The sequence below is a fragment of the Coccinella septempunctata genome, chromosome 8 (genome assembly GCF_907165205.1).
Source record: "Coccinella septempunctata chromosome 8, icCocSept1.1, whole genome shotgun sequence".
NCBI classification, from domain to species: Eukaryota; Metazoa; Arthropoda; class Insecta; order Coleoptera; family Coccinellidae; genus Coccinella; species Coccinella septempunctata.
In genome coordinates, this window is record NC_058196.1 from 27,357,090 (window position 1) to 27,369,768 (window position 12,679).

The following is a 12,679-nucleotide window of genomic DNA, read 5'->3' on the forward strand; positions in this document are numbered from 1 at the left end:
TTCTAGGAGGATTCTTCCATTACTTTCCTTCAAGTTCAAGTTCAGTTTATTTCAACCCTTCGAAGATATATTATGTTCGGAATTCACGCATACGCTACACTGAAGAGTTTTACGCAATTTGGTGGATTACGGTAGTGCGACTTGTGATGTGTTGTGAAATTATCATTAAAAATGTGCGTTTCAGTGGAAAAAAAATTGCAAGTTCGAATAGTGGTCAGAGCCTCAAAATCACCAACCAAATCATAACATGTCAGAGGGGTAAGCTATTTCAGAAAAACAAAGTAAATAGAATGTAACAAGATTAAAACTGGTGCTCTTCAGATAACAGCAAGAAAGAAAATTTTAACTAATTGCTAAAATCTTTCACGGTGTAATTTTTTACTTTAAATTGTCGGTTAAATTATTCGAGAAAAATTTGAAAACAAAAAATTATGTAATGAAAGCCGTTAAAAATACCGATTATTATATTTTCGTTCAGAATAATGAATTTCTAGCAATGATTTCCAGAAAAGTATCTATATGACTCGGGGATTTTATTCAACCGAATGACTCTTTTAAATCTTTCACAAGAGAAATTTTTTGTGGTCAATGTTATCACAGAATTTCTAGATTTTCTCAGAATTTCTCGTTTCTGATACACCTTTAAGCGAGGTGGATTTTTCTTCCATTCAAATTTCACTGATGAAATAAAAGTTTCACCATTCGAAGTTCAATTCAAGTCACATCGCGACATCTTCCACAGAACCGCCCAATTACGACTAAAATAACTAACCTCGTATAGGATCCTGCCTCTCCCGTCCGAATCAGTGCGACCTTCCACCGTCAGATGGCTCGTCGTAATCCCCACATCGTAACCTGTAACGAAAACCAACGATCAGTAGGTAAATCCACATCGAAGGACCATAAAGGCGACAGAACAACAATGGGGGTGTACGAAGAACGTTCATTGATAAAAAGCAGGTATATATCGTTCGATAGGTCCATAAAACACCCGAACACGAATAAAATTGGCATTTATAACGGCCCTAAAAGTTATTTTAACGGCCGCTTCAATCTCGGCTTTATTATTACCACGATGACGGAGGCGCGTGGCTAGAGAAGCTCGTATTTTATCCAGCCATTCGGACGCACTTATACAGTTTTAACTGCAGTAAAAGTCGCTTTAACGGCCTTTTTTATTGCAACCACCTACTGCCGCATACACTTTGAAAGGCCGAAGCAGGAAGTTGACGTTTTATTGTCCGGATTTTGCGCCTATCATTCAGAGTTTGAGAGGGCCTATGCGAAATTTTATGCTACCCACAAGATGATTGTGATAATTCTAAAAACCAGAGGGAGCATTCTGTGGTCCTGTCAGGGGTGGGTGGATTGCTTATCGACGAATCTACCAGCAAGGTGATTATACAAGTATATGTATAGGCAACTGTTTCTCTCCTCGGCTTACTGGTTCATTTGAAATAATTGACCAAAAGTTTTGCATTCATGTCTTCCACTTTCTATATTATATTGGGGCTTTTCCTAGACGGGAAACCATCGACAGACTGCAGAAATCCGGATAACAGCGAGTACATGCCGATTGAGACGTTCCGCGTTGTTATGGTAAACAAACAATTCCCGAAGATGGGGTGGAAATTGACGAAGAACGCAATGGAGACGACATAACGGGGTATCTGATGGGGTATTTTCAACCCTTGAGGTCGGACCCGCGTCTGCTTCGCCGTCTGACGCCCAGAGGGACCCGGCGACGCTCGCGGCACCGTATTACGTCGTTTTATCGATTCGGCCGTCCGGGTGGGCGATTGGGGGTGGGTTTCGGCGGTCGGAGAACGGGAGGTACATGTGGGGAAGGATGCTGATGCGGCGGAATGTTTTCCAATGGAGCTGAGGTAATTGAGGATTTTTCAGAATCGTATTACTGGATAGGAATTGATAGGAAGCAGGAAACGCTTGATTTATTTTGGAGAAATGAGGGCTCTGTAATTCTTCGGATAGTAGGAAGTTCTTTGGCTCCTACAAATATTTCAACAGTAGATTCTTGAGGTCGAGAAAAACACTTTTTTCCTTTATCATTTTTTCCGAGTCCGCTCGGTTTGAAAGATACAGGCTGTTGAAAAACCATAAAAAAAAATTATTTTTAGTTCTATCTCACAAACGGTTTCATCGATTGAAATGAATTTCGGAATATAGTTTTTCATTTATTTGAAGAATTTTTCTCGAACACAAGATATCACCCACGACTTACAGTGTTCTCATTATAACCATTACGTACCATAAAAATAACAATAATTCGAAGAATACAACTCTTGAAACTAAGTTGGACATAGCTAATGAATATTTGAATATTTTGTGAAATAAAAGTATTCTTCATATTTTCTCGTATTATGCGCCGTTTTCGAGTAATTTGATGTACAAAAATAAAAAATGTCTGTGAAATTAGAAAAATTGGGTACTTCGGCTGAATACAACTCTGTTTAAAAGATCCACAGATCTGTAGTGTCACAGATTTAGCTTGTTATTCTGATGGTAATTTTGTTTATCCAGGAGTGGCACAGCTCATTATGAAAACTTAAAATGTCTTCATCAGGGCCGAATCGGAAAAAATTGAATTAGAAAAAAGTGTTTCCTTTGATCTCAAGAATCTACTGTTAAAATATTTGTACTAGTCAAAGATTCACCCTGTATAATTCCGTACAATAGGGAATACTCCTTTTGCCGAAAATGATGTATTTTTTATGAAATATCTTTGAAACCTCTCATTTTGAAATTACCATTTCAACTGTTTCCCAAAAAAAATTATTTTAAGCACTTGAAAAAGAAAAATGTTTTATTTCAATTGCACAAGTTGGCAACATCGACTGAAATATGCCTTGATAATAAAGGACAACAAATACATTATCTTGATGAGATAGACAAAGATGGCTGTCTATGAAGTCTGCGACAAACGAGGAAGGTCGTAAAATTTTATGGGATTTTTATTGCCGGTTGCAGTTGAGGCTCGCCAGTAAGTACGCGCCTGTAAATAAACAGCTGTTATTTTATAAACAAGCTGATCGGATATCATTGTTCTTTTTATTTTCTAGTAGGCGCTGTTGCCAAATCGTAAACTTGAAACCAAGCGATTTAAAATTTAAAACAAGATATTTGAAGAATGATTGTGAATAGTTTCCGCGGTGCATTTGAAAAAATCATGTATGTAACTCATAATTATTCAGTATAAACTTGCATATGCAGTGTTAACCCAAATTGAGGAGAATTCCCCATTGGCAGTACTGCGTAGATGTCTTCGCATAATTTTTCTCGACCATTTCACTTCATTAGTAGGTGCTGAAAATGACAACCACGTCTAAATTTCTCTAGTGATTTTTGTGAGGAAGGTTTCTGAAAAATTCCCCATTCAATTTTGAAGAAAAATATGTCTTTTGCAAATTTGGATACAGTCGATGTTATGGCCGATGGTATTGACCAGTATTTCATTCCATTTCACAGAATAAATGAACTGCGATTGCGTTATTCAACCCCTAAAAGGTAATGAGGTTGAGATGTTGAAAAAATTATCGAAAGTCTACCTAGTGCTACACATTAAACGAAATTATTCACTCAGAGTTATAAAAATCAGTAAAAAAAAAATAAAAACCGTAAATTCCCCAACACCCTCTAGGGGATGTATCTTATTGTTAACGATCATTATTGTTTCCTTAATTATGGTCATCTCACCGACAGACACATCCCGTCCCTCGATAATCCCGTCTGAAGCTCGAAAATCCCCATTTCCCCAATTCGACGATCATCCAACAACGTAATACGGACCCGAAACAATCCGCCGAACTCGAATCTCCCGCGAAAAATCGGCGCGTAATCGATATAAAACGTCGTGCGACAAGCCTCGTCGTCCCGTACCTCCTCTCGCCACACAGTAAAAAGCGAAACGACGTCGTAAGCGTACATCGTAACTTCATTCGACGAATCGTCCGACGATCAATAGCGGCCGTAACACTCGACTACCGCTTCATTGTTCCTCTTTGTCGGACGCACGTACTTTGTTCTGTCGTTCAAGAGAAACGTCCTTCTCGACGGACTTTGGGACCAATAGCGTAATCGTAATGGCCTCCGCACGGTTCGTTACTTCGCCGCCAGATAGCACTTAAATAGCACGTCGTAAATTTTCAACGTTTCCCGCCCATGGAGCGGCGAGGCGGTGCTTGATCTGTGACGTCACGGGCGGGACGTTCCGCCAGATTGCCTTCGGTTGCCTGGCAAGACAGAAAATAAGAGACCGGTTTCCGAACGTGGACTCCTAAGCCTAAGATTTTCATCGAAGTTTGCAAATGTTGCAGCAATTTTTATTGTAGCAATTTTTCGTAGCAATTTTTGTTGTAGCAATTTTTATCGTAGCAATTTTTATTGTAGCAATTTTTATTGTAGCAATTTTTGTTGTAGCAATTTTTGTTGTAGCAATTTTTGTTGTAGCAATTCTTGTTGTAGCAATTTTGTTGTAGCAATTTTTATTGTAGCAATTTTCATTGTAGCAATTTTTATTGTAGCAATTTTTATTGTAGCAATTTTTATTGTAGCGATTTTTGTCATAACAATCTACGTTGTAGCAATTTTTGTTGTAACAACATTGGCTGTACATCAAACATTTGCTACATAAATTAGGAGAACATATTCGTTGAATAATATTATGATATCAATTCGGTTCTATTTGAGAAATGCAGATGAATCAAATATCCCGTAGGAATTCTCTCAGTTAGCAATTTTCTCGAATATTAACAAGTGTGATTATAAATTTTTACAATTTCTGCTGACATGATATTTTTCATAAGAAATGTCACACTCATTGAAAGTTGTGCAGTAGCAAATTTGCGGAGAAGTTCATTTCGTTCTTGCTGTCATAAAATATTGCAAAAAAATGTCCGATCGAAAATATTGTAGCAAATTTTCTTGAATAACATTTTCCTAGGAGGTAGCAAATCTTATGCAAAATTAATTCAGTTTCTGCTGTCGTAAAAGTTTTAGAAGGATTAAGGTTTGTTTTTTTGGTGTTGCACAGCAAATTTTTTCGGATTTTCTCCTCGAATTAGATCCTACAAAAGTAAGAGATACAGGAATGTTATTTATGTTGTCGATTGTAATTGAAAAGCTCAGGGGAAAAAACTCTGTTAGCGACATTTGTGCTTTCCAAAAATATTGTTTATATTAGCTGTGAAAACAAGACACTATGATTTATCACATGATTTGTGAATTGCATATTATATTTTTCAAAAATATTAGAGGATGGTTCGCTACTATATTATTATTATATCTCAAAAAACCTCCCAGACAAGCAAACATTTGGTTCACAGTATCAATTTGAACTGAACATGAAACATCCTAAACCGGACAATAAATACTATCTTTATTAAAGGTTTCCATCTGGTTATTCTTGATTGATCATGACTACATTTGCATAAAGCTCCAGCAGTAACTTGATTAATGTGAAACACTAACAAGTATCAACAATTCTACTAACGAGGAATAACACAGATGCCAGAATATACAAGACGATTACGTATGTAAATGAACATATCCCAGGAATTTTTGGACATTTTCAGTGATATGTAGATATTATTAGAAAGTTCACTAGACCAAAATGTTAACATCGGAACAAAAAAGCTTGAACTACGTAGAGACAGAAATTATAACTAACAAAAACAATAGTTCATTTGTGCCAGTTTTCTGATTTCTAAGAAAACAAATGAGAATTGCTTCTCAGTGTCCATCTTGGGGTGGCTGCTTAAGTACGTAGGTATCATATAATTTACATATATGAAAGAATCACTATATTTTTTGACACGGAATCACCCTAGAGTTCTTTATTTTTCTCAACTATTCATTCCCTTACACTCTGTATTTCCTCCAACGAACTGGTGAGTTAAATAATGAAAAAGAAGTATACTTCGGTGGAATCAGATAAAATGTTTTCATCAATTATTAATAACTTAAGATTAACTGCAGTTGGAATGAAAACTAATAAAAATCAAACAGAATTAACATCACTAAAATGAAACACGTCCAAAACTTGTAAAACAAAAGTGCATGTTTAATTTTCAACCATTAGGTACCTATACGCACATATTTCAACGTTGTTTTCTTATTTTATTTCAAATTTCTTTTCACGACAGACACCCCTTGAAATATGAGTTCAATTTAAATGCTTACTCTGTGTATCTCACAGAGCGATTTAATGAGTCAAGAAGAAAATACAAAAACTAAAGCCAAGATTCGTAGAACCCATCATATTCCGGAGTGGAGAATTTCATGGATTGTGCTTTCAAGGAATTTTTTCGAATTCCCCTGAGAACATCGCATATCGCACCTGAAAAATCCAATTTTCGACCACTGCTCGTATAAAATCCGTTAAAAGAAAAAATCCCCGGTGTCAGATGCCTCCGATAAATACCACCGCTAATAAACAACAGTCATATTCGAACAACAAACGGATAAATAACAGCCAACAGTTGACACTGATTTATCGAGGCAGAAAAATCCTTTCATGTGACCATACATTCCAGAGAAACCAGTTTTCTAGAAGAACGGCTGAGAGGCTCAAACTCTCTCTCACAAGAGACCGTGTACACTCACGCACTCACATACAAGCTCGCTCATCGGGACAAAGATATATTTAAATAAGCCATTCGTTATTTACGATGCAATAACTTATAAATTAGTTAAAATGGAATGGTCATAATTCAACATTGTTTCTGTGATGTGAGCGTACCCAGTTTATTTTATTTCCATCCATAAACATCGGCACACTCGTCTACGAACAATGAGGAAGTTTATTTTGACTGTGGAATAAATGCCTTTTATTTTGTTCGGGATATTGTTGAGCTCTGGCTGCCTAGTCGCTAGGTTCAATTGTGCTTTGGGCAATCCGCGACAAGAATAAACCAGTCTTTCGCGACATTTGCGAACGTTCGCGTAATTGGTGAAAGATCGATGGATATGACGTGAATCATTTCCTCATTTATACCCTGAGAATTCCACTATACGTATAGTAGTTCATAAAACTTCACTGAAAAATACTTAGCCTATTATACTACTCAACATATTCTCCTCTTAATTGGATACATTTATTACAGCGAACCTGCAACGTCTCTGAAATTTTCAAGAAAAATTTACGACCTTTTAAACTTCTTTTCAGTTGAGGAAATAGATGATAGTCGGATGGAGCCAAATCTGGTTAATAGGGGAGGTGTTCTAGTAATTCAAACCTTAAATCACGAATTTTGTGCATGGCAACATGGGATTTGTGTGCAGGGGCGTTGTCCTGCAAAAAAAGGTATACCTTTGAATAGCTTTCCGCGTCTTTTCTCTTTAATTTTTTCCCGTAGAGTGGTCAGTAATGTCGAATAGTAATCTCCGATTATTGTTCTACTCTTATCCAAAAAATCAATCATGATTACTCCATTGCAATCCCAAAAAACTGAAGCAAGAACTTTTCCAGCAGATTTTTGGACATGAAACTTCCTGGGTCTTGGAAAACCAGAGTGTCGCCATTTCATCGATTGAATCGACTTTAGAAGACGCTTTACAAAATTGTCAAGGGGGTTTCAGGAAAAATAGAAATTGCTGTGATCAGGTTCTAAGCCTTACCACTTTTATTGAAACAGGTTTCAATAATAAATTGAAAACAGGAGCAGCATTTGTAGATTTATCGGCCGCTTATGACACGGTATGGAAGGATGGTTTAATTTTCAAACTTTATACTCATCTGAAGTGTGGAAAGATGGTTCGCTTACTGGAAAATATGCTGTCAGATAGAAGGTTTCGTGTTTTTGTAGATGATAACAGTAGTAATTTTAAAACTTTGAATAACGGTCTTCCACAAGGATCAGTTTTAGCACCTCTTCTTTTCAATTTATATTTGTGTGATATCCCTACGACTTCTTCTGAGAAATTTATTTACGCTGATGATATTGCCCTCGCTTTTCGTCATTCTGATTTTAGATGCATAGAAAATAATTTATCTACGGATTTAGAAATTTTGAGGAATTACTTTTTCGAGTGGCGTTTGTGTCCTAACCCAAATAAAACCGAGGTTTCGTGTTTCCATTTGAATAATCATCAAAAATATAGAAAATTGAGTGTTGTTTTCGGTAATTCTTTTTTGGAACATAACTTCAATCCGAAATATCTAGGTGTTAAGCTGGATTCCTCGCTGAATTTCAAAGCCCATTTGGAAAGTCTGCGTCTAAAATTAAAAACCAGGAATAATATTCTCCATAAATTAGCTGGCACTTCATGGGGTGCTGATGCAGCCACTCTTCGAACGGCAGCCCTAGCTTTGGTTTTTTCGGCTGCTGAATATTGTTGCCCCGTTTGGATTAATAGTGCTCATGTGCAGAAAATCGATGCACAACTGAATCTTTCCATGAGAATCATAACTGGAACTATTAGATCTTCACCTATTCAATGGTTACCAGTTCTTTCAAACATTATTCCGCCTCATATTCGTAGACAGACTGCGGTTATGAATTCCTGGAAAAAATTCCAATCCTATCCAGACTCGTTCCCAATTCTATCCTATATTCCCGAAAATACCATTCCAAGACTGAAGTCGCGTAAACCTTTATGGTCCAACTCTTTTCTTAATTCGAATAAAAGGGACAAAGTCCTTTGGCAGTCTGAATGGAATAGGTGCACTATTTTCAACAAAGAATTAGTAATTGATCTTTCGAATAGAGTTCCTGGTTTTGATCTTCCCAGGAAAATATGGTGTATTGTGAATCGTATAAGAACAGGTCACGGACGTTGCAATAGCATGCTTTTCAGGTGGAATTCAGTTGAAAGCCCTAGTTGTGAATGCGGGGAACCAGAAGAAACCATAAATCATCTAGTTAATCATTGTCCAATTTATAAATTTCAGGATGGTTTTAGAGCTATACATGCAGTTTCCGAATCTTTTTTGAATTGGGTTGTCAATTTTAGGTCAATCTGACATATTGAATCTAATTTTATTATTTTACGTTTTTCTGCTTTTGTTTTCTCTTTATTTCAGATAACAGTTTCTGGTATCTTGGAGAAGACTTTCTGGATTTTCCTTTTGTTGGAGAAAGAATCAATTTTTGCAGTGCGAGATGCCCTTCAATATGGAATATTTCAGCTTATTTCGTGAACAATTACAATCCACTACACTCACGGGGAGAAAGGGTTTTTTTACTGAGGTTTTTCCCTAAGCTCTTGTATCATACACCAATTTGTATGGTACCCCGTTACGCTAACCTCTGCTAAAACTTTAACTCATACACATGCTATAATTATTGTTTGCTTTTCAAGATTGTAATGCTCTATATCAAAAGAATATATATATATATATATATATATATATATCGATTGTTGCTTTGTTTCTGGATCGTAGAAATGTATCCATGTCTCATCCATAGTAACAATTCGGTTTAAGAAGTCTACATCGTTCTCAAATCGATCACAGATCGAACGCGATGCTTCTACCCTTGCACACTTTTGATCAACATTCAAACATTTGGGGATCCATTTTGCAGCAATTTTCCTCATGTCCATATTGACGTGAACTATATGATGAACGCGTTCGTATGAAATATTCAGTGCTTCAGATATCCGTTTCAGCCCAATTCGACGGTCTGATAAAATCATGTCATGAACTGCATCGATATTTTCGGGGACTGACACAGAAACTGGCGTTCCCGATCGGTCATCATCTTCAATGGAAAATTTACCTCTTTTGAAGCTCGCACTCCAATTTTTCACGGTCGCATACGAAGCACATTGATCAACAAGGGTATAAAGCATATCTTCTTAAATCTGCTTATCTCTTAACCCTTTTAAATACTTGATGATGTCTCGATACTCCAATTTTTCGATTTTCACAATTTCGCTTTACATCTTCTTTCTTTTAATTTATTGTGTAACTCTGGTTTACTTTTTTGACCTCAAACTTCACACTGATACTTCTAATGAGTTATTGTTCGTTGATATGGTAACGCAATATTTTTTTTATCCATGGAACTGGTCTAGGCTAACTAGATATCAATAAATCCTCGTTTGTTCTGTATCAAAGCTTTTCGAAAGTTTTTCCTCTGTCCCTTCATACGAGATTTTCCCTCTGAAACATCCTGTACACCCCGAGAGTTTCCAGTAACGTGGATATCATGAATAACAGCTCCTCGGGGACGTCTCCTTCACCAGATGGTATTAGAGGACCCGGGCATTTTCCCGAACATCCTAAGGAACAGAATTAATTTTTCTCGGATGCAGCACCGTGCCAATTTATCGGATTGCTTAACGCTGCCGCCGTCCAAAAACCCATCCAATCCAAGGGAGTCGATGTACAATACAAATTACAGGAATCCACTACGGCGCAACCCCACCGTACGGTTGAAAAACGGCCTAATTAGAATAGATAGATGGGGGGAGGGTGAATCCGGATTGTTAGGGGTAGGTACGGATCGGTGTGCCTCGTAGCCAGACCGTGAAAATGGTCTGGAGGATGTACAAATTTCCATATTTCATGAAAGCGGATAGTTTGGATGTTATGGGTTTTTCAATCAGTGACGGACTAGGATGGGTGGGGACCTAGGTACAAGGCAAATCTGGGGCCTCTTCTGGATGGGGTCGATTGCATGTATCCCAAGGGTTTTAGCTAATTATTACTTTTCATAGTTTTTGTTCCGTTCTTAAAGTTACATTAGTCGAATCACCCAGCCAAAACCGGCAGTATAATACAATTTATTACATTTTTATTACAATTTATTATACCAGGTTATGCCTGTTTGTTGTTGGTTCTATCTGAAATAACAGTTTTAGAAGGGGTCAAAATTGGGATTTGAATCGATGAGACAGTTCTCATAAATTTGTAATAATCCAATCCGCTGTCACAATAACTTCGAAAGTTATACAAGTGGAAATTGTAGCTTGAGATGAAATCTACAAAGAACAGGCATAAATTGGCAGTAATCAAATAATAGTAATAAAATTCGGAGCAGGTATATTTAATTGTAATGAATACAATTTAAAAGAATTCGAATAGTAGATGTACTTATAAAACACAGCAATTGGAATTATTATTTCATTGATCCCAACTAGATCTCATGCACTGCTGTAGAGGGTGATCAAAATTCGTTGTCTACTGAGGGTATCTCGAAAACTATAGCAGTTAGAATAAAACTGTTAATTTATACATTTCCTAGCTCCTTATCAGAGAAACAAGGACTGAGGAAAACCGTAGCCTCTTACGATTCTTCGTTTTTGAGTCATTAGCAGAAAATTAGATTTTGACGATTTCGAGAAGTTCTCATAACTTTTTCGTATTGAAGTTACAGATCTGAAACTTGAACCTTCCACAGGCACTTTTTTAAGTTGAATCCACTGAAGAGCTCAAAATATTTTTTTACTTCGATTGAACTTTTCGTTCTTTTAAATGCAAATTTTTATTGAATTTGTAATTTTTGAACTGGAAAAAATCTTTCGGCAGTAGATTCCACGTATAAAAGTGCCTAAGAAGGTTCAAGTTTCAAATCTGTTACTTCAGAGACAAAAAAGTTATGAGAACTTTTCGAAATCGACAAAATCAATTTTTAATTATAACTCGAATTCTAGAAGTGATAGGCCGGTTCTGTTTTCAGATTTGGATTCGTCAGGAAAAAGGAGCTAAGAGAGATTGTGCCATCCGTTTTCTTGCTATAGTTCTCGAGATCCCGTCAGTAGACAACGAAGTTTGCCCACCCTGTACATCTAATGCTAGGATAGGTAGCCCATAAGGCCATCCTCAGAATATTATATTTCAACCTATTTCTATAAATTGCACACATTTTTTGCTACAAAAATGTAAATTGGAAATAATGAATGATAATCTTTTTGAAATTCCAATTGAGATCTATATTTGCAATTTTTACTTTCGGGCATAAACTTTTTTATACTTATGAAAACATGATATAATTTTGGCTTATTTATTATTTTCGCCGTTGGTACTTGTATTCACCTGAATTTCTAAAGAATAACAGAATTTCTTTCTGTCAGTATTGCCACTAATACCTACCACTATCTTGCATTGGTGAATTCTGCTGCTTCTTCCTTTTACTGCCGGTACTTTCACGTGCGAATAACTAAATCTATTCTATATATAAGTCTTATTCTCAAGATAAGTAAAAATGCAGTCTTTTCACTTTCAGATAGTGTTATTCATCGAACAAATCTGTCAAAACTTAATTAAGGCCCGGTACTTTCACCTTCGAATAAATTTTATTCACTGTCAATAAGTATCTGTCAAATAATTTCCTCTTTGAAGGATACCTTATTTCGATGCTTTCAGATGAAATTATTTGACGAATAACAATTCTATGAAAGCTACTTTTCACCGATTAATGTAAGATTGTAGAAATTGTCATAATTCCAACTAGAAAGCAAATATTTCGTGAAAATCACACAAAGAATAACCATACATCCAGAATCTAAAAAATTCAACCAATAATGACGTACCGATATTCGATCTATGACAATAAACTCTTTTAATTAAGTTTCAATGACAGATTTATTCGATGAATAACACTATCTGAAAAGACAGCATTTTCACTTATTCTATGAATAAGACTTATCTATCGAATAAGTTTATTTGTCATAGATCCAATGTCAGTACGTCATTATTGGTTGAATTTTTTAGATT

The 12,679-nt window shown here is 36.3% G+C and overlaps 1 protein-coding gene across 1 annotated transcript in view; it reads right to left on the minus strand.

Moving 5' to 3' along the window:
• The window catches only part of LOC123318394, a 332,282-nt gene that overhangs the window by 69,990 nt on the left and 249,613 nt on the right, over window positions 1–12,679 (minus strand). The window contains exon 4 of the mRNA XM_044905003.1: window positions 773–855. Coding sequence (XP_044760938.1) covers window positions 773–855 — 83 coding nt within the window. The remainder of the gene's footprint in view (window positions 1–772; window positions 856–12,679) is intronic.